The sequence below is a fragment of the Vipera ursinii genome (assembly GCF_947247035.1).
Source record: "Vipera ursinii genome assembly, chromosome: 12".
Classification (NCBI taxonomy): domain Eukaryota; kingdom Metazoa; phylum Chordata; class Lepidosauria; order Squamata; family Viperidae; genus Vipera; species Vipera ursinii.
Window position 1 is genome coordinate 3097562 of NC_139525.1, and position 22344 is coordinate 3119905.

The 22344-nt window shown below is 42.9% G+C and overlaps 1 protein-coding gene across 1 annotated transcript in view; it reads left to right on the forward strand.

Annotated features, from left to right (window-relative positions):
* AFF2 (ALF transcription elongation factor 2) overlaps positions 1 to 21877 on the forward strand; it is a 178206-nt gene extending 156329 nt beyond the window's left edge. Inside the window, exons 11-21 of the mRNA XM_083371765.1 lie at positions 176 to 1201; positions 4017 to 4141; positions 6605 to 6821; positions 7630 to 7766; positions 8724 to 8787; positions 9221 to 9357; positions 10814 to 10885; positions 11541 to 11634; positions 12274 to 12317; positions 17830 to 18044; positions 19263 to 21877. Coding sequence (XP_083227891.1) covers positions 176 to 1201; positions 4017 to 4141; positions 6605 to 6821; positions 7630 to 7766; positions 8724 to 8787; positions 9221 to 9357; positions 10814 to 10885; positions 11541 to 11634; positions 12274 to 12317; positions 17830 to 18044; positions 19263 to 19384 — 2253 coding nt within the window. The 3' untranslated portion in view covers positions 19385 to 21877. The remainder of the gene's footprint in view (positions 1 to 175; positions 1202 to 4016; positions 4142 to 6604; positions 6822 to 7629; positions 7767 to 8723; positions 8788 to 9220; positions 9358 to 10813; positions 10886 to 11540; positions 11635 to 12273; positions 12318 to 17829; positions 18045 to 19262) is intronic.
* The last annotated feature ends 467 nt before the right edge of the window (positions 21878 to 22344 follow it).

Below are 22344 nucleotides of genomic sequence, written 5' to 3' on the forward strand. Positions count from 1 at the left end.
GGCAAGAGGCATGTGGACTTCAAACCCCAGGATTCCACAGCCAACATGATGAGAATTCTGGGATTTGAAGTCCACATACCTGGAAGCATGTGTGTCCTGGCTGCTTTGGGAAAGAAGGCTGGGCTACCAATGACGATGGAGTTTGTTGTCACTTTTTGCAATGTGTCGTCCTCAGCCTGAACCCCCCTCAGCTAACAAATGGCAGCTGGACAAGTGGTTAAACAAAGTCAACCCTCACAACAAGACGATCATCAACAGCCAACATGACAGCCACGGGGAGAACAGCGCTGCGTCCCAGAGCGGTGCCCAGATGGAAGGGCAAAACAAAGGGAAGGTGAACAACAGCCTGTCCCTGACCGATTCCAAAGACAGGACCCCGCGCAGCCCCATCCGAGAGAAAGCCAAAACCCGGGTGGCCCAGAAAACCCCAGCCGATGTGAAAAATTCCAAGCAGAAATCCCCCGTTCACAACGAGCCGGTCCCTCAAAGGACGACTGGGAAGAAGCAACCCAAGAAAGTCGAAAGAACTTCCAGTGCAGAAGATTACAACTGGCCCAAACCAAATATGACCAGCAGCACCCCCAAAGAAAAGGAGGCGCAAGAGAGCCCGGAGCAGGCCAAACTGAGGGCAAAGATGGCTGCTGGGAAGACCGCTCCGAGGAAGGAGCCCAGGGCCACCGCAGGCCCGCCTTTGGAGAAGAAAAAGTACCGAGGCCCTAGCAAAACCTTTCCCAAGTCGCGGGAGTTTGTGGAAACGGATTCATCCACCTCGGATTCGAACACCGACCAGGAAGAGAGCCTGCAAGCCAAGAGCTTGCAGGGAGGGAGCGGCTCGGACAGCGCGATCAAAGCCAAGGACTCCAGCAGCAACATCCTGAGTGTCAGCAGCTTGATGAGCAACAACAGCAACACTTCGGTGGACCAGAATGGGGCAGACCTGGAGGAACAGCTTTTTTCACCTCTTCCCATTGTTCAGAATGAACCCTTGTCCCCTTTGAAGGAATTCGAAGAGCTCAAGTACCTTTGGGTGAAAATAGATCTGAGTTTCCTCTCTCGGGTCCCTGGGCAAGAGCTGGACTTTGAGAATGTCTCTGGGAAGGTGGAAGCTCGAGAGGTCAACGTCAAGCATCGGCGACAGGCGCCCGACTCTCCTTTGCCCCCGGCTGAAAAACCGTCTGCTAAAACCAAAAGGAAGCACAAAGTAAGTTCCTTATCCTCAGCGTTCCTTTATTCACTTTTGCGACTAAGAATAAAACATCAGACTTTGAGATCGCCTACCTTTGCCTCCAGAAATTATTGGCACTCCAACACTGGAGGTTTTTAAGAAGAGATTAGGCAACCATCTATCTGAAATGGTCTAGGGTTTTCTTCTTGAGCAGAGGGTTGGACTAGAAGACCTCCAAGGTCTCTTCAAACTCTATACTGATTGATTGATTGATTGATTGATTGATTGAAACAGTCTAGGGTTTCCTGCTTGAGCAGGGGATTAGAGTAGAAGACCTCCAAGGTCCCTTTCAACTCTATTCTGATTGATTGATTGATTGATTGATTGATTGATTGATTGATTGATTGAAACAGTCTAGGGTCTCCTGCTTGAGCACTCCCCACTCCTTCCTTTTGATTAGACTAGAAGACCGCCAAGGTCCCTTCCAAGTCTGTTATTCCTTGGCCAAAAACCTGGGTGGGAACTTGATGGTGCCCCCAATTGGTGGATTTATCCCCAGATATCAACAGCATAGTTGGTTGTGCTTTGAATTGCCTTCTCCTGCTCTAAAGCTCCATCTGGAATGAGTCCAGAAGGATCATCCACAGACATTGTCCGCCATGTCCAAATGGCAGATGCAACCGCTAATCAAAGCTCCACCCCTTCTTAATGTACATTATACATGCATTAAAATGAGAGTAGCTTTGATCACACAGTCACACTTACTATTTTAACGTCCTTGAGCCGCTGCCACCCCATGAACTTCTTTGACCTTGATTGTGGATTAATGGGGGTTTAGAAAGCCAGATCAGGAAATAAATGGAGTAAGGATAACATAAAGCAACACAGGTTATTTATTTGCATCCTTTCAACCAGAATTGCTTTCAAATGTTGGGGGAGGAAAGAAGCTAAAGCTACTTTTTTCCCCATCACCTGGAATAAGCATATTTTAAAAAAAGCAGAATACACTTTTGGCACAGCCCTTATTAGAATAGAATTTGGGATATTGCACAAGAGAGGAAAAAAAGACTTGGCTGATAAAATGCCTCTCCTGGGTTTAATCTAACGCTACATCTTTGTCAGTTTTGTTTTGTTTGGTTTGGTTTTTACTGTTTAGAGCATTAGGACAAGATTCCTTTCCATTTTAAAAAGGCATCCATCCATCAAAGTCAAAAGCAGGCAAGCTTCCTGTAACATTCGCTGAGTGTTGTCTTTATTGCACATTGGGGGGGGGAAATGGGGGGAATTTTGTTACATAAACACCTGTGATTTATCAAAATGCCATTCACTTAAATAAGGATCTTTTTTTAATTATTTTTCTTCTTAGCTGCGTTTTTTTTTTCCTTCCCCAACCACTACTTGTAAAGCAGAATCTTTTGTGAGTCAAGAGGCAAAGCTTTATCGTGTGTTTTATATTATTTACATCCAGGGAGGTGTTGTTCAGGGTGGGATATGACTTCAAACTGATACGTGCTTTTGAGACAGGAGAGGAAGGTGGGGGGAGATCTGCAGCCAGGATTCTTGTGTTTTCTTTTTTTTAACCTACCTGCAACTGTCATTGCTGACCAAAAAAAAAAAAAACCACCCTGTTTTTAGCATTTCCTGGAAGGAAAAGAGAGTAAATTGGGACAAAAGACTGTCCTTCATCTCCTTGCTAAAGATAAAATAGGACATTTCACAAGCAACCATCCCTGACAGGTTTTACAGAATTAAACCGGGGTGCTAAAAATATTAGCTGAATCAATCTGGACAGTTTAGAATGCCAAGTGACACTCATTCTAATTTCATGCATATTTGGGCAATCCAGAGATGGAAGGGCCTGTCTAGGCAAGAAAAATCTGGAGGGGAGAGAGAGAGGAAAAAAAGATATGAAAGGATTGGGGGGGGAGAGAAAGTGAGATAAAAGACTGCAAAAAGAAACAGAGAGAGAAAAGGGAGAAAGAATGACACAAAGAGAGAAGTGGTGACTGAAAGCAAGCGAAGAGAAAAAAAATCAGGGAAAGAGGAGATTGACTGACTGATTGATTGATTGGGTGCTGTCAAGTCAGTGTTGACTTCTACAACCGTGTAGACAGATGTTCTCCATGTTGATCTGTCCTAACCTGGTCTTTTAGGTCTTCTAATGGTGAAAGAGAGAGAAGGAGAGGCCAGCAGCAGCAGAGAGAAAGGGGACATCTCCACAATTCATTCTAGCCCTACTGCCCCTCCACAAAAGGGTGGTTTTTGACCCCACTCCTATAGTGACCGGCTATACTATAGTCAACTCATTCCAGTGGGGCTGGATTTAGTCCCAGATAGTTCCAAACTTGCCTAGGGTTCACCAAGTTGCACCCAACTAGCCAAGTCATGGAACTCCAAAACCTTCTCAACTCTCCCATTTTATCTACCTAGTACCCCATGAAAAAGATCTAGAGAGAAATCCAGCTAGAAGACCAATCTTCTCCATTAGAGGAATCACGGCCCATGCTTTTGTCACAACACAGAGCTCAAACACAGATTGCACTGGCCAAACCATGGCCATTTTTCTCTGCTCAGCCAGTGGAGCACAAGTGAGGAGGTCATAAAGCCTTGTCAATATTCTCCTCTTGCAAGGTCTCATGGACACCACTTGAAGAAAGGGGGAGCGTGCGTGCCCCAAGAGATTCTTCTCCCAGTTGGTGAGAAATATAGGTAGCTAGACCCACCAGTAAAGGTGATTTCGCTGGGATACGACCGTTTTGGGTTGCAACAACAGTTTGATTTCATCCTTTGATGAAAAGGTGATGCAAAAAAAAAAGCATAACATTTCTTGTTTCTCTTGTTTTGATCGAAGCAGTCCGAAAATGTGGAGATATTTGGCGACAACAAGAAACAACGCCTAGAAGAATCTTCGGCTTCTTGCTTGCTTCCACCCTGCATTTCTCCAATACCCAACCATAGGATAACCGGCACAAAAGAGTATGTTTTTCCCCCCTACATTTTCACAATGGATCTAACAGAATTACAGTAGTCCAGGGTTTTGAGCTTCAGAAATTCCATGCAATTGACAGACCTCATTCCTAGTTTTATTTTATCCCTTTATTTCCCATATTTTGTTCAACAAACAAATAGTTATGGCTCCTGGTTACTATAGTCAACCTACAGGAGTGACTAGCTTCACCCTTCTGCCCCGGTTTTCACTCTGTCAGGTCTTTAAACTTTAATTTGAAGGATTTATCTTTGACTGATATTTTTCCAACAAAATGAAACGGCCTGCTCCTTCATATTGTTGCACAGCAGTGAAATTTATATTGAGTAAGTAATCCCGCAATTGACTTAAAACTCATGGCTTTAAAAGCATTATGAAATAAAATCAGCGCATTCCTAATCTCTCTTCTACCTGTCTAATTAGTAACTCTACTTAATGCAAATGAATTTATCTTAATTTGCATTCTCTAACACCTCCCCACCATCTTTCAAGTCTGAAAATGGCACTTAAGAGTGGGATCCATTTAAGGATGATACAAATGTAATCTCTCAGCTACCTGTGTTTATCTTTCTCCAACTGCTTGCATCATCTTTTTAAAAATCTTATAGTTCCTGCTTCTACTAAACCCTACAAAATTAGCCCCCAACCTGATGTTTTCTTAATTTCAGCTTGTTTTCTAGGTCATTAATTTGATTCCTTTGAGCCCTGCAAATATCGGTATCCTGTGTTATAATATAATTGTGTTCATCAATAGTTATTTCCCCTATGCTAGGTCTACATTTCCCCCAGTCCCAGATGTTTCCAGTTGCCAAGCAATTTTTTTCCCCTGATTTTCTTATTAGTTATGTTTAACTGAGACTAGGATGGTGGTGCGATTTGCTCTGATTATCCTCCAAGTTCGTATTTAACTCAATCGTTTGCTACCTTTTGACTATCATCAGCTTTACTCATGTTGTAAGGGTCTCAACACTTACAGAAGGACCAATAGGAAGTCTTCTCAATGACTTAGCACTCATGGTCATGGGTTCCTCATGAAGACCATGGTTTGTTTGTCCATGGTGGCCTAGAACCCAATCTCAGGACTCCGACCTGCTTTTTATCCAGGTTTTGCATGTCTGTGGCCAATTGTGCTTATACCATCATTCATACGACCTTCCCTTTGCTGGTTAGTTTGTCTTGTGGAGTGCATATTCAAAGGCATGGTTCCTCAGCCCCAGCAACTTTCATTGGTGGACTTCAACTCCCAGAATCCATGCTGGCTGGGGAATTCTGGGAGTTGAAGTCCACACATATGAAAGTTACTAAGGTTGAGGAATCTCAACAGTCCATTTTTATGGACTTCAACTCCCAGAATTCATTCTGGCTGGAAACTCTGGGACCGGAAGTCCATACATCTGAAAGCTGCTGAGGTTGAGGAACCTCAGTAGTCCATTTTTATGGACTTCAACTCCCAGAATCCATGCTGGCTGGGGAATTCTGGGAGTTGGTCCATAAAAATTGCTGAGGTTGAGGAACTCTGTTCTAAGGACTACATTAACTGGCATGATAAGAACATTCCAGTAGCGACTCCAATTGTTTTTTTACTTGCTAACGGCCACAATTAAATAATAACTGAAATAGATGCTGCTTTCATTAGAAATGGACGAGTGTTGTTGAATACAGCCAGCTGAGGCGATTGAATTTTCCCCCAGTCAAGGAGCCAAGTTGCTTTCCTTTGCTTGTTTGTCTCTGATTTGTTCCTTTGAGGTATTGTAAATCTATAAAAGCCTGACACTGACTTAAATTGGCTAAGAGGGAGACATCCATTCTTGTTGACTTAATTTGCTATTGAAAATTTGAGTCGATGATCATGAAAAGTAAACGGCAAAGAATGCAATATGAGTTGTCTGTGGAAGGATTAAAATCCAAGTAATCTTCATTGACTGGACTAGGACAGTAACAACTAAATAAATAAATGAATGAATGAATGAATGAATGAATGAATGAATGAATGAATAAATAAATAAATAAATAGCTGGCCACGGTCAGATTAACATGTTAAAGAGTCAGCTGGATCTATCCAACCTGACTTTTTATTTCCTTTTTTTAAAAAAATTCTTTTTCTTCACAGACAAGGTTTAAATGTAGGATTCTTTTTCTCCTGGGGAGTTGTTATTAGTAACATGGTTGTTAAGTGAATCTGGCTTTCCCATTCGCTTGTCAGAAGGCCACAGAAGGGGATCACGTGGCTCCAGGAGGCTGCAACTGTCATAAACACGAGCCAGTTGCCAAGCGTCTGAATTTTGATTACGTCACCCTGGGGATGCTGCTATGTTCCTAAGTGTGGAAAAACAGTCATAAATCACTTTTTTTCAATGCCGTTGTCTCTTCAAATGGTCACGAAACGAATGGCTGTAAATCGAAGATGACCTGTGTAGGTTTGCTAAAACGTGATCGGCTTTGTTCCTTGACAGAAGCAACTCCATTAAAAGAGGGACCAAAAAGAGGGACGACAAGCTCTTCCCACCTCCACTGTCTCCTCTGCTTGACGAGACAGCCCCGCGGCACAACATCATGGACAACAGCTCCTTCAGCCAAGAGAACTCCCTACCAAACTCCTTGCAGACCAACACCTGCTCCAAACACAGGAAGAATGAGAACAAAACCTCCGTCAACTCCAAGGGAATCAGTGTAAGTGTCATGTGCCCATCTTCTTGGGACACCTTGCTCCAAGATTGGTATCCACTGTGATTAGGCCTCTGCTTCTGCTGCCATATCTTCCCCCTACCTAGAGAAGCATTACTTTACAACTAGGAAGGAGAGCCGTGGCCATCCCCACTGAGTTGATCCTGCTGCCCCTCAACCTTCTTTCCTGCCCCTGGAATTGGGGGCTTCAGTTCAGTTCCATCCATGATCTTCCCCATGGCAGTCCCCACGGTTGGGGATGAGCAACAACCAGGATCCTTACTCCTTAGCCAGCCACCGTCCTTCTTGAAATTCTCTTTTCTACACCAACTACCCTTGACCGCGCTCGCTTTGGTCATGCAAAATTCAAGAGATGCCGCACAGCTTTGATCTTTAATCTGTGATTTGACTTCTATGATTTTGAAAGGGCAGGGAATTCAAGAGTTATCTTTTTCCAGGGGCAGACCCTTTCTGCTCTCGTCTGGCGCCAGGCCTAATCACTGGATACTGTAAATTTCTGCTTGCTGTTTGGCTTCTAACATTTTAATTTTAATAAGCCAGCAATGCTGCCAGGCACCCATGCTGACATTACACCTTGGAAGAAGTGGGTGTTAATGATGCTGGACTTGTGAGTGGTATGGAGCCGATTGCACTTAATTAATTTGCTGAGCTTGACTTAGCAACATGCAGCCCAAGCAATGCAAAACAAAGAGATGGATTTTTAATTTCAAGGCACGCGCACTTGCATGACGGGACGTGGAAAGGTATTCTTAGCGTGAAGGCTGAGGCTGCTAATTAAAAAATTTTTCTGCAGGAGGAAGAAGCTCACAGCAGGCCTTCCAATCCTTTGCTGGAATCCAGCCACCTAGACACTGATCTTTGGTTGACAAGTCCCACCTTCAGCAACGGGAATCCTGAACTGAGAAGACCCAAGATAACATTTGATGATATGTTAGTTACTTATTAGTAGGATCATATTAGTATTTTTGTGGGTTTGCATTGCTTTGAAGTACTTTAGCCTCGGAATGTTCTTTTTGTACACTGCCTGAGCAACTTTGATTGAGTTGAGTTTCCTTGGATTGGGGGGCCTTGAATAATTTGTGACTCCTACAACCACACGCAGTTCTCTGGCAACATTGTCAGAAATTGTTTGCCCTTATCTTTGTCCTAGAATCAGTGGTGGGATTCAGCCGGTTCGCACCACTTCGGCAGAACCGGTAGCTAATTTTTGGTTGCCCAGGCCCAGAATGGACTTCCAGAAGCAGCATCTGCACAGAGAACTGGTTGTTCACCTGTTTGAATCCCACCGCTGCCTAGAATTAAGAGTGACCAACCCAGCTGGCACTTGTGCCTAATACAAGAGTTGGTTCTTCTCAATCCTGGCCCAGTTTTGAATGAAATCCAGACCAGGCCAAAATCCACATGGTCATTTTAGTCTTCTAAATAAAGCATGCCCTATAATTGTCTAATCTGATGTTACCAAGAGATAAACTGGAGGAACTCTGTGCAATGGCTAGAGATTGTACAAATGAAGAAATATCTTTGCAAGGGAAGAAAATTTACTCTGCGCGTATTAGAAGTTTGAAATCTTCATACACCTAGCGGAAGTCTTTTCCAGTCAGCGTCTTCCAACATGTTCTTCTGACTTCCCAATCTGGTCTAGGGTTCTTAGATTCCCAAGTGGTCTCCTTCCCAAATGTTTTCCAGAGCCTGTCCTTCTTAGCTTCTGGGATGAGTCATAAGAGTGAAGAAAACAGAGTATCGTGTATATTTACATGATTATTATTTTTTTTAGAAGACAGGCAGGATTAAAGCAAGCCCTGTAAGCATTAAGTCTAGATTTAGACCAATGCAAGAGCTGAAATCCCATCTACTGCTTCTTCTGACACTGTTGTTGTGTCTTCCTAGGCTCCACAATGCTGATTATTACATGCAAGAAGCCAAAAAGCTCAAGCATAAAGCAGACGCCCTGGTAAGTCTCCAAGTATCCCTTTTCACTCTACCTGGCTGCGTTGCTGATTCAGCAGAGAGATGGTATACCAGACAGGATTGCAACACCCTTGTGAGCCTTATTAATAGTGTCTTAAATGATGCTAATTATTAGTATGCCATGCAGCAACTGATTGCTCTGACCTGGTTGCTCTGACCAGTCTTGTGGACCAGGGGTCCACAACACTTGGTCCGTGGACTGGTACCAGGCTGCAGCATGCCAGAAACCGGTCCACACAAACAGGCAAGGCCCCATCCGTGGGATGCAGGCAGCGCACAAAACCACACACCCTCTGGTCCGCGGGAAATCCTCTCTCTCCAGAACCAGTCCCTGGTGCCCCAAATGTTGGGGACCTCTGTTGTAGACCAAAGGAAGCCTCGTCTCAACTGTACATCCACCTTCCTTTATTTTCCAGCTGGAAAAATTTGGCAAAGCGGTGAATTATGCTGACGCTGCTATCTCTTTCATCGAATGTGGGAATGCAATGGAGCGCGATCCATTAGAGGCGAAATCTCCGTATACCATGTACTCCGAGACGGTGGAACTCATCAGGTTAATGCCTTTTCTGTGATCCTTTTCCTCTTCTCCTTCAATGCATAATTATAACTTGCTTCATGTGTTTTGTTTTTAAGGATCATTGTGACCTTGTTAATGATTAGTCCAAGGCATCTCTATCTCAGAAGCCATCATAATTAGTTCTTTTCACCATTTTATTAACACCATGGAAAATTCATAATTGATGGACGCTGTTCTTATAAATTAGCCCCGTTAGAGGATAATAAGGATGTTGTATAATTTGCAATATTCGTATAATTAAAATTGAAATGCAGTGGATGGAAGCAAAGCATCATAATTTCATCGTTGGGCTGTGACATTTATATCGGAAAGGGTTAGTTTTATCATTCCAAATATTTTAAAGGGAGACCGTTGGGGTCTCTGTTATAAAGCCTACCTTTTTAGACTTTACCAGTTAGCCATAAAATAATTGTTCCAAAATGAATTTTGGCAGATAAGGGTTTCAGCTTACAAACATTTGTTTAGATATACCCAGAAAGGAAGAGGGGAGAGCAGAAATACACCCAGTTTATAGTCAACACGAGTGTTCATATTTTTATTTACTTAAAATGTCTACATACCGTCACCTAGCAGAAAGTTCTTTAGTTCACGGGTTTCCAAACCTGGCAAGTTTAAGACTTGTGGACTTCAACTCCCAGAATTCCCCAGCCAGCATAGATCAGAAAGAGCTTCCATAATCAGCATATCCTAGCAGTGATGGGTGTGACAGTACTAGTGTGATCAGCACACTGCCATTCACCTGTTCCATTACTTCCTGGTAAATGAAGCTGCCGGAAGATCTTAAAACTTTCTTATATGCAAGAGTGAACTCTTTTCCTTATCCTTAACATAAGTGCTGTGAAATTGTATTAAGGCTCAGAACAATGATTTTTATAGGATAATCTGATTTTTCAAAAAGCCGAGTGCAGGGAATATGGGAATGGGAAGGTCCAGAGAAGTGAAGATGAAGACTGCAGAGAAGAGCAACGGAGATGATTAGGGGACTGGAGGCTAAAACGTATGAAGAAAGGTTGCATGAATTGGGCATGGCTAGTCTAATGAAGAGAAGGACCATGGGAGACCGGATAGCAGTCTTCCAATATTTGACGGGTTGTCACAGAGAGGAGGGCACCAACCTATTTTCCGAAGCACCTGAAGGCCAGACCAGGAATAACATATGGAAACTGATCAAGGAGAGATTGAACCTAGAAATAAAGAGAAATTTCCTGACAGTGGGAACAATCAACCAATGGAACAGAAATTGACTTCAGAAGTTGTGGGAGCTTCATCACTGGAAGCTGTCAAGAAGAGGCTGGACTGACATTAATCAGAAATGGTGTAGGGTCTCCTGCTTGGGTGGGGAACTCCGAGATCATTATGTTGTGTCTGTGGCCACCACCGTTGTTCCTTGATGCCACCCATGCCGCCTCTTCCCTTCCTTCTCTCTCTGAAGGTATGCCATGAGACTTAAGAACTTCACCGGGTCTTCTGCTACAGAAGGAGACAAGAAACTTGCAGTCCTTTGGTAAGACATTTTTCTCCACTGCCTTAGTTATTAAATCTGATTAAAGCTTTCGTTGAAAACCAGAATTTAGAGTCTTCTGACCTCTCTCTCTTCCCTCGATATTCCTCGCCATTTCTTCCTCCTCTATGCTTCTCCCTTGTGGCTCCATTCCTCTTCCTCGTTCTGTTTCTTACAAGTAGTCCTTGGCTTACACCCAGATTTAGGAGCAGAAAATCCATTGCTAAGCAGGGCAATCATTAAGGGAGCCTTTTGCAACCTTTATTCTCACAGCCGTTAGGCAAATTGCTTGCATTCATTGAGTTAACACCTTTGGTTGTTAAGTGAAACCAGCTTTCTCTTCCTTCCTTCCTTCCTTCCTTCCTTCCTTCCTTCCTTCCTTCCTTCCTTCCCTCCCTCCCTCCCTCCCTGCCTCCCTCTTTCTCTTTCTTTCTTTCTTTCTTTCTTTCTTTTATTCTTTCTTTCTTTCTTGCCTTCTCTATGCTTTCATATTTGTCTTGTCTCTTTGTAAAAAAAAAGCTTAATAAAAATCATTTTAAAAACAGCTCTAGGTCAGCGCTAACCCAGCGTGGTTCTCTACTGTGCCTGGTGCCCAGAGATCACATCCTTTGGAAATAACGTCAAGTTTGTGTTTGTGTGTGTTTCCGAATTACTATAGCTACCGCTGCTTATCCCTCCTCTATCTGAGAATGTTTAAACTAAAGAAGGATCACGCCATGAAGTACTCCAGATCCTTGATGGAATATTTTAAGGTAAATGGCATTTAATTGCTTTTTATGCAGAAAGGGCAAACCCTCGCCATTAAGAGTTTGGGAGGAAACTGGGCGTGGATTCTCCTCCAATGATCCCTTCAAAGAAGCCCTTCCTTGAAGAAAAATAAAGGGTGACTTTGGATATAAGTTCTGGGGATGATGATGATGATGATGATGATGATGATGATTTGCAAAACTGCTTTTTTCCCCAAAACATACTTTAAGGTCTCTGCCACAAGGCTTGGCTCCAGAATTTTTATAAAGTGGACGTAAGGTATATTCAGTTTAATTGCCTCTCAGAAGAGAAAATGCTACCCTGTCACAGCCACTTTTGGGGCGGGGGGGAGGGGGAGGGAAGCGCCATTTCTTTGTGTGTTTCTCTGTGTTGTGTGTGTGTGTGAATATATTGCAATAGATGAGCTACTATTGTGAAACGTTGATAATCATGCTGAAAGCTTTTGAAAGGTAACGTATTTATGGGCTCATGTAACACCATCCATTGGTTTTAAAAAAATGCAAGTGGTTATTCGGTTTGCTAAGGCCATTTTATGCTTTCCTCCACTTAATTGACTCTCTCTCTCTCTCTCTCTCTCTCTCTCTCTCTCTCTCTCTCTCTCTCTCTCTCTCTCTCTTTAACAGAATTCATCCAAAGTTTCACAGGCCCCTTCTCCTTGGGGAGGCAAGTAAGTATCCCTCGTTCTTGGAGGGGAATTGTAAAATAGGATATTGGGAAGAGGGCACATTCCTTGGTCGATGAAGCTCTATTGTTACATTAGGTTTAATGTTGCGGGGGGGGGGAACGGTGTTGAAGTTTGACAAACAGAATGAAAAATTTATATGGATTGATAGATCCTGTGTTCTCCTTAAAGCCAATTGAGGACCATAACGGAGTTGGTTAGGAAGGACCACACCACTCCTGAAGAGTAAAGAAAAGTTTTTGGATCAAAGTTAATGTCTGTCTTTTCCCACCAACAGTGAATTGTTCAGTAACAAAAGCCAACAATTATTCAGTTGATATATGATAACTGCTGTTAATAAACTGGAAGCATCATGGAACTCAAATGAAGAATCCCTTTGCTCTGCTCTGATTCAGTGCAAAAGGAGCTGGTTTCAACCCTGAAGCTCAATCTTGTTAACCACATGCATATTTGGGTCTTGTACACCCCGTGTTGTGCCACCTGCGCTCATTATCAAGCAGGCCGCACACTTTGTGATCAGCCAAGCTGAACGCACCCCGTCTACCATGAATAACGTGCCACCAGGAGCGTCTGAGACCATAAAGAACAGGAGGCCTTGTCACAACAGAATCATCCATCATGCAGGGCAGGTGCTGAGAGAGACAGAGAGGGTAGCAAAGGTAGGCTACGATGGACAATTTGTTTTCCATCCTTGATGGCTTTCCCTTGAACTCTGGGCAGAAGAGGCCTCCGGGGAAGCAGGACAGGAGGAAGAAGCTGCTCCATGAGAACTCTTGAGATAACATGGATCTGGTGCAACACAAGGTTGTGTGTTACCCAAGACCTTTCATCTCCTGAAGTGGAACTCAACACTTCTTCAGACTAGGACTGACATGGTCAAACATTGCGCTTCATTACTGGGGTGGTCAACATTATTCTTTCCCCCCATTTTTCATCGTCCAGGATAAGCCGTTGAAGGCCACCAAGTACTATAGATCGCGCGGGAAATAAGCGGTGGGTGTGACCGGATTCAAATATACAGTTGTAGTCCCCATCTTATGACCTCCCTTGAGCCCAACAGTCTGCTGATATCTGTGAAGTGAATTTTGCCCCATCTTAACGTTCTTTCTTGCCACCGTTGTTAAGTGAATCACTGCAGTTGGTAAGTTAGTCACACCGCTGTTAAGTGAATTTGGCTTCCCCGTTGACTTTGCTTGTCAGAAGGTCGCAAACGGGGATCACATAACCCCGGACACCGTGACCATCATAAATCACTTGTCAAGCCTCCAAAGGTAAATCACATGCTGCAGTGGTCATAAGGGTGAAAAATGGTCATAAGTCACTTTTTTTCAGTGCCGTTGCAACTTTGAATGGTTCCTAAATGAACGGTTGTGGACGGGGGTCAGCCATTCCCATTCTCACATTTCTTCTGAGCAACAGACTTTTCTCAGAAGTCTGAACTGCTCCTCTAGAGATTGAAATTATCATGAGGAGTCTACAGTTCCCACCCTTAACCTAGAACTTGGTTGCTACCTCCTTTCCACAATGGAAAATTTTATCTGATTCCTATTTAATCATTGATTCCTTTTCCTAGGGAAATGGGATCTCTAATTCTGTGAGAGCAAGGCTAATAGATCTTTACTTTAGAACACCAATACTCGTAAGTATTGTGTCGGGGGGGGGTGCAGGGAGGAGTAGGGAAACTACACCAAATAAAATGTGTATCTACAGAATACACAATACAGAATAACAGAGTTGGAAGGGACCTTGGAGGTCTTCCAGTCCAACCCCCTGCTCAGGCAGGAAACCCTGCACCATTTCAGACAAATGGTTGTCTAAGCTCTTCTTGAAAACCTCCAGTGATGGAGCACACACAACTTTTGGAGGCAAGTTGTTCCACTGGTTAATTGTCCTCACTGTCAGGAAGTTTCTCTTTAGTTCCAGGTTGGTGTTCTCCTTGATTAGTTTCCATCCATTGCTTCTTGTCCGGCCTCCTGGGGCTTTGGAGAATAGGCTAATCCTCTCTTCCTTGTGGCAGCCCCTCAAATATTGGAACATTGCTGTCATGTCACCCCTGTCTTTCTTTTCACTAGACTAGATGTACCCAGTTCCAGCAACCGTTCCTTGTAAGTTTTAGCTTCCAGTCCTCTGGTCATCTTTGTTGCTCTTCTCTGCACTCTTTCTAGAGTATCAACATCTTTTTTACAACATGGTGACCAAAACTAGCAGCAGTATTCCAAGTCTGGCCTTACCAAGGCCTTGTAAAGTGGTATTAACACTTCACGTGATCTTGATTCTATCCCTGTAACAGTGGGGAAATCAATAGATAAGTCTAAGGTCACATCCACATTATATGGATTTCTGAAATTTTGATCAGCTTCCAATGCATATTAACTAATAATAATGCAGTTTCTGAACTCTTGCTTGAATGTAAAATTCTGCTAGGAGCAACTGTCCCATAGTACTCTAAGCTGGCAGATGTTTTCATAATTGTTGGTGTTGAAAGAAAATTCACATGGGAGGCTTAGTGAGCGCCAAGTAGGTAACTTAAAAGACAACTTCATAGAAAACCCAGTCCAGGTGATTTGATGCCAAAGAATTTTAAAGCCCTAAGAATTCCTGCAGAAATATAGGATTAATGCTCTACGTGATTCCTTCTACCACCCAGGAAGAGGGTTTAAGAACAGATTATGGGGAAATAGGCTAAGCTATTGTAGCAAATTGAATTTTTCTCCCCATCACTTATTAGCCAATAATTCAGACTGTTTCCTAAGCGGAGTGGGAAGATCACAACATTTTGAGGATCCTTTGTTCTATTATTATTCTATTATTTTCCTGTTCCTCCCCAGAACAGTTGAAATTCCAGTTGTTCATCTAGCAAAATCATTTTAAATTCTACCTGTCATATCAAACCTTCCTCATACGAAATAATGTAGCTTTTCCCTTTAATGCTGTCATAGAATCATAGGGCTGGAAGGGGCCATGGAGGTCTTCTAGTCCAACCCCCTCCCCAAGGCCCCACAATAGTTCAGGATTGAAAAGAAGAGAAGGGGCAAAGGTCACTTTGTTTCCTGGCTAAAGGTAGCCTTGGACCATGATCTCCCCTATTAATTATACCATATTGTGACTTCTGAGAAGGAGCCCTAGCATTTTTTTTTATAGAGAGAGATTTTATTACTTTTCATAAGGTTAGGAATAAGGTGGGGTCGGGATTAGGATTGGGATTTGGGTTAGGGTTAGGGTTGGGGTTGGGGGTTTTCCAAATAACATTCTCAATATTTGGCAAGCAGCATAATGTCTGGGTTCATGTGTTTAACAAACAACAATAGATATAGTTAATTATCATAAACAATATGTTAATTAATCACTCAATAGCCTTCTTCTTGCTAATATATATATTCAAAATTACATATCTCGTTCCTTTCTCTCTGACTCGTCTTTCTAGCCATTGATAGAAATTATCCCATGTTCTAAAGGACACCGAGTCTTCTTTCTCTTTCATCTTGAAAGGCAATCTATCCATTTCTGCACACTCTAGAACAGGGGTCTTCAAACTCGGCCCTTTTATGACTCATGGACATCAACTCCCAGAATTCCTCAGCCAGACATGCTGGCTATGGATTTCTGGGAGTTGAAGTCCATGAGTCATAAAAGGGCCGAGTTTGAAGACCCCTGCTCTAGAATTTCCTTAATTAGTACTTCTTCAGTTGGTAAGTTTTCATTTTTCCAAAGTTGGGCAAATACAATTCTTGCTGCCATTAATATGTGTAGTATTAGATATCTACAATCTTTCTCATAATTAGCTCAGAAGGAGCCCTAGTCTTCATCCCATCCTCACCTCAGTTGGTGGAAATCACGTCAAGTTTTGGTAGCAGGTTCCAATGGTGATGATATCCACAAAAGCAGTAGATGGAATAGCATCCCACCAATAGTCAACGGACTAGTTACTAACAGGACCCCAAACAGGACTATTTTAACTCTTTGTTGAAGAGGTGAATTCTTGAAGGACAATTTCGAACTGAGATGGGACAGATTAAACTCCATCTCTGTCTATGTTATGAGACTAAGCCAAACTGGGGAAAAAATGAGGACTACAGGGTACATGCTTAGCGTGAATATTTTAACCCTCAGTAGCCTGCTGTTATTCTTCATCATCATCATCATTGTTTCACATCGGCTTTCCAAAGTAGGCTATTGCATTCTCTTTTCTTTTCTTTTCTTTTTTGGTAATATTAGCAAGAGACAGATGCTAACTATTCAATCTGAAAAAATAAAATAAAATGAAATGGCTGACAGAAAACGCACTTGTCACAATATCCAGCAGATTAATTGTCAAGCACAATGGAATAATGTTAATAAAATATGCAAATTAGATACAGCCTTTGGGCTCATGATTGGCTTCCGTAGGGAATCTTGGGACCTGAGAACATATTGCATAGCTGGATTCTTTTTTTAATTTAGCCGCCTGAAAATAATCTTCGCAGCAGGAAGGGAAATTTGAAAGACTTTAAGGGGAGGAAAATACCCCGAATTGTTTTCGTTTGCCCTACTTCACTTCGGTGTTTATTAATCAACCAACCATACAGAGTAAACAAATTCTACTAAAGACAGCAGTTAATCAAAGGTTTCTCTTTGGAACATTGCCCCTAAATCACTTTTGGATGCCACTATAAGATTTGGGGCTAAAAGATAGGAATTTATAGCAATTGTATATTTATTTAAAAGGTGCTCTTGGAAGTACGCTGAGTAAGAAGAATGCATCTCCACAAGTATATTGAAAGAGGCCTACTGAAACAAGATGGCTGACCGGGGTTGTATTAGTTAATAGTTTGAAGTTCCTCCTGGTGCATCCGTGCTAAGAATGCCCAGGGAATTCTGGGAAATATGCTTTCAACTGTCTCTCGGAGATCCCTCATCTCTTCCTCTCCAAAGAGGGAAACATGAAAACAAACAGGGTTGAAGCTAGACAGCGGTTGATCATCCCTGTCTAGAGATGGGGGGGGGGAATCAGATTAAATGTGTGTTAAGCTGTAGTTGCATTTTCTTTCTTTGACTTTTAGTTTCATGCTAACACAGAAGTAGGGTTAGGCTGTGGTTAGGCTGTGGTTGGTTAGGCTGTGGTTCCAAGGAATCACCAAGTGGTCTTCTTCACCAAGACCGCTTCCACCAACAATGATAGGGTAAGCTCCTTGTATAGAAGCAGAGAGTAAACCTCACTCCCTTCTAGCACTGATGATGTTACCTAGTTCTGAAGAAGAACAGAAGAAGCTTCTGGAATGAGAAGCAGAATATTTTCAAAGGAAAAAAACCAAGGAAGTCCAGTTCCCTTTTGGAAAAAACAGCTTTGGGACAACCATGAGTTGGATGGTTGAGAATCTCCCTAGACATTTATCCAAGCTCGGAGAGCACCAAGGACTCTACACTTAGACTTGTTTGATCACGTTGACTAGATTAGGTCTGCTTCTCAACCAAAGGTGTGATAGAAATCAAATCCACTGGCTCTTTATCATGTTCCCAGGAGCACAGAAACACCATCCCCCATGTCTCTGAGCCCCTCGCCCATCAGCAACCTTGGAAGTACCACAAGCACTGCAGGCTCCTCTTCGGTGGGGACCATCAGCATCCCACAACGGATCCACCACATGGCTGCCAGCCACGTCAACATCACCAACAATGTCTTGCGGAGCTACGAACATTGGGACATGGCCGACAAACTGACAAAAGAAAACAAAGGTATCTCCCCCTCGTTCTTTTTCTCCCCCCGGTTTGAGATCTGCTAAGGCTACATTGATAACGATTAGACCCAGCGGCTCTCATCTTGCAGGTTAGCGGAAGATGCTGACTCACGGACTGGCTTTGCTACTGTTTGTGGTGAGGATTACTCTTCACCAAAGGGAGAGTCAATGGACGGGAAGACTGTATCTGTATTCTTCTTTCTCATAGACTAACCCTCTGAAGCACATCAGCCAGGGCTCCGAGGGTGAAGAGGAGTTGAGAAAAGGAAGTGTGAGAGGACAGGATGGTGCCCTGTCCCTCTCTTAAAGGGACCAAGTAAAAGACCAAACTACACGCCCCCCCCTTATAAAATAGAAAGGCTCACTAGAGTGTCAATACTTGCCATTATATATGGTCCCATGTCTTGAGCTCAGACAAGAACATGGGAATTTAGCACTCTCACCAAAGTTTCAACCATTATTGTTGATCCCTGCCCTATTCTCTTCAAAACTAGAGGTTCTGAAGTCCTACAAGCCCATTAGATATAAGTTCCAAGATGATAGACAGACAGATAGATAGATAGATAGGATAGATAGATAGATAGATAGATAGATAGATAGATAGATAGATAGATAGATAGATAGATAGATAGATAGATAGATAGATATTAGAGCAGGGGTGTCAAACTCAATTTCATGGAGGGCCGCATCAGCATGGCGGTTGCCCTCAGGGGGCCGGGTGGGTATGGCCAGGGTGGGCGTGGCCTACTGGGTGGGCGTGGCTAGAGTGCGTATGGCCTACTGGGTGGGCATGGCCAGCTCTAAATTGTTCACATCAAGGGTGCCTATGGGGGCCTGGGCAGGAGTGGGACAGATCTGAGGGTCTCTGGCAGAAGGAGGGTCTCTGGGCCAGGGCCAAGGCAGTGGGGGCCGTTCCCTCACTGTTTCCAGGATGGCTTCGTGGGCCAGATGAAACCACTTCGCGGGCCGGATCCGGCCCCCGGGCCTTGTGTTTGACATGTCTGTATTAGAGAGAGAGAGAGACAGATGACAAATGGAAGACACATAGATATGGATGTATAGATAGACATGGAGAGATAGAAATCGGGGGGGGGGGAATTGGGAGCATAGAAAACTAACAAATAAATTCCGTGCCACTTGCTTTGGGAATATACTCTCCCCCCCCCCCCACACCCCAATAGACGAGCAGAAAATAACATTTCTCTCTGTTTTTCAGAGTTCTTCATAGACTTGGACTTGGTGATGGGTCCTTTGACACAACACAGCAGTATGACCAGCCTGGTCCGTTACATCCGTCAAGGACTCCATTGGCTTCGCACTGAAGCCCACTTGTTGTAGTGATGGCCATGCCACCTGTCACAACTCCATCCCGTTTCCTTCATCGGTGCACAGGTGATCACCGATGGACAGCCACACTTCCTCCTGTAACTGTATTCATAGAGTTTAATTTTGTTGCTGTCTCTCTTTCTGTCTTATACAAAACACAAACTATTCTATCCGTCCAGAGTGGAATTGCCATAAATGGAAAATGTAGCTTCCAAGCAGGGTATGTGCTCCTCCTGTTGAACCAGCGTTGTTTATTTCCATGGCCTATGAACAGATCCTAGATCCTGCCAATATTGCCATCCGTAACCTACAGAATGGTCAATCCCTGCAGTATTGCACTTTGTTCGAGAAATATATTTTGGGGGGGACGGGTTAATAACATTTTGAGGGCCCCTTTCTGAAAATTCTCATGCCTGCCAATTAATGCAGAGAAACTCCCTCTTTCACAACACAATGTTGTCCTTCTGATACAAACCATCCCTATTCTCAGCTCAGTCCTGACTTGTTACTAGACAAGAGGTCATGGTTACAATTGCAAAAGTGTGGTCCTTAAACAACTGTAACTTCAAGCATTTCCACGCTGCCTTAACACCGGCACATAAATACACATGCATCACAAAAGACTTTGGGAGATCTCTATAACGAGGCCAGTGAACTACCATGTTTTGTAATTCTGCTTTGTGGATCTCCATTTTTGATGGGATAGCACCATGCCCTTTTTAAATCTATTTCACCACCATGGGACTCTTTTAAATGAAAATGATACCCAGTAGTCCATCCAGATCTCTCTCTAATCTAAAAAAAATAAGGATGAGATGTTTTTTGTTATTCTAAATGTGTGGGGCATCTCCACAAATTACCATAGATTCATCTATGGTACAAGGTAATCTCATTTAATCTCATTTAATTGAACCATTTGTGGGTGGGGGGTGTCCATTACTCTTGAATGTCCATTAGATGCAGCCGTTAATTACCACAGCAATGGATGTCATGATGGAAATGAAGCCAATTGTCTGAAGATGTGAATGAAGCTGTAATGTTATGCAAATGACATAGATTGACCCTCATTGCCTCATTTGCATAAGGATATCATCATTGCTCAAAGATACATTGATACATTGTCTCCTCTAGATTTCTTGGGAAGGGATGGACTTGTGAGCTGTTTTAGAAGGATGTCTAAATGGAAACTGGATCATTGGCATCCAGAGTCTGCGAAATAGAAGTTTTGTTAAAGCAAGGTTTCACTGTATCCCAACATGTGTTGGCTGGGGAATTCTGGGAATTGAAGTCCAGAGGTCTTAAAGTTGCCACAGTTGAGAAACAGAGCTGGACCCAGCTGGTTCTCATCTATGATGGCCCAATGTCCAAGCCTACTGAGAAGGCTCAGTATAATCACTGTAATGACTCCATTTCTGGGATAGCCTAGAGAGGTGTTGGGTTGTTGTTTTTTCATTCCTCACTACAAAGCTTTTGAGATGTTCTTTCAAACCTGTCCTTCTTTGTGGGTTGCAGCCCACGCCAGAATGGTTTTAATGAAGCCCTTTAGGCATTAAGAGTCCTCTTCTATCTACAGGAGGGCAATCCTTTTAATAGGACCCCCAACCTGTCACCAAGCAGGTATGGGAGCTTTCAAATCCTTCAGAACACTTCGTCAGGCAAGACATTCACAAAGACACAAGGGTTGGAAAAGATGCCAACAAATTCAAGAATTAGGTTTGTTGTCCTCCTCCTGTTCACGTTCGGCAGGAAGAGATCTTTTGGCTGACAGCAACAGCTGGGAGGGCTGTGAGATGAAGGGTTTTCCCATAGCAGAGGGAGTTGTGTACTGAAGAAATTGTAAATTATCATCATATTTTCTCCACTCATCCAGCGGAGGCCACACATCCATTGATATCCATCCCTACCAGGAGCTTTTAAGCAGGATGTGCCAGTTGTTCCGTCTCCACCTATGTTTCCAATCCTAGGAATAAAACCCAAGATATAAGAAGGAAGGCAAGACTGACAACCCCTTAACAGCTGCAGGGTGTATTTCTTTTATCACACACACACACACAAAGGGAAGTAAAGAAACCAAAACACAAGGGATAAGGGGAAGAAAGCCTTTAAGATCAGAGTCCGCTTCCATTACACACTGCCTTGAACTTCAAAATATATTTCTTTTTCCTAAAAACAATAAGTAAGCCTTGGTAAGCCTTACAGAGTTGTCTTATCATTTAATGTATAAGCTTTATCCATTTGGACCGATGCCAGTGCAGTTTAGAACCATGGCAATCCTTACCTGTGAGTAAGGTTTCTTGAATTCAGTCAACAGCTTGATTTTAGCTAGACTGTATTTCCATGAATTGCTTTTTTAAATTTGGTTTTAAACTGGACATTGGCTAATATCATTTTCATTTTGATTTTTCTCTCTCTCTCTTTTTTTTGCAAAACAGCACAGGTCCTCCACAATAGACTTTGTATGAAGGAATAAACTTAAGGAAGGTCCTATTAATGTCAACAGTTTACTTGTAAATGTCAGGGGGGGAGGGATTGGGGGAAATTAATCCACGAAAATCATCAATCATCTAACAATGTAAATACCATTTTTTGTCATTATCTCTCCAGAATAATATTCCATTCTTATTAGATAATTGAGAGGAGAATCACTTGTACCTATATTCCCTTATATAATCCTATAATTTCAGAAAGTGATATGTCAGTGCTTCAAACTGCTGGGACATCTGGGGGTGGGTGGGAGTTTTGCATCCATGTGGCAAGATTTTTAACAACTTGAGTCCGAATCTAGTTTAAAAGGTTCACTTGATGGCAGTCAATAATTCACATTATTTTTTTAGAAAAATAAATAAATCTAAGTCTTAAAGTATTTTATTCCACATTATACCACTATAGTTCAAAATCAGAAAGCAGCTCTGGCCACATTTGGCTGGTCCACAAAGACTTTTGCCAGAATTTGATTATTTCAACCAGGCGAG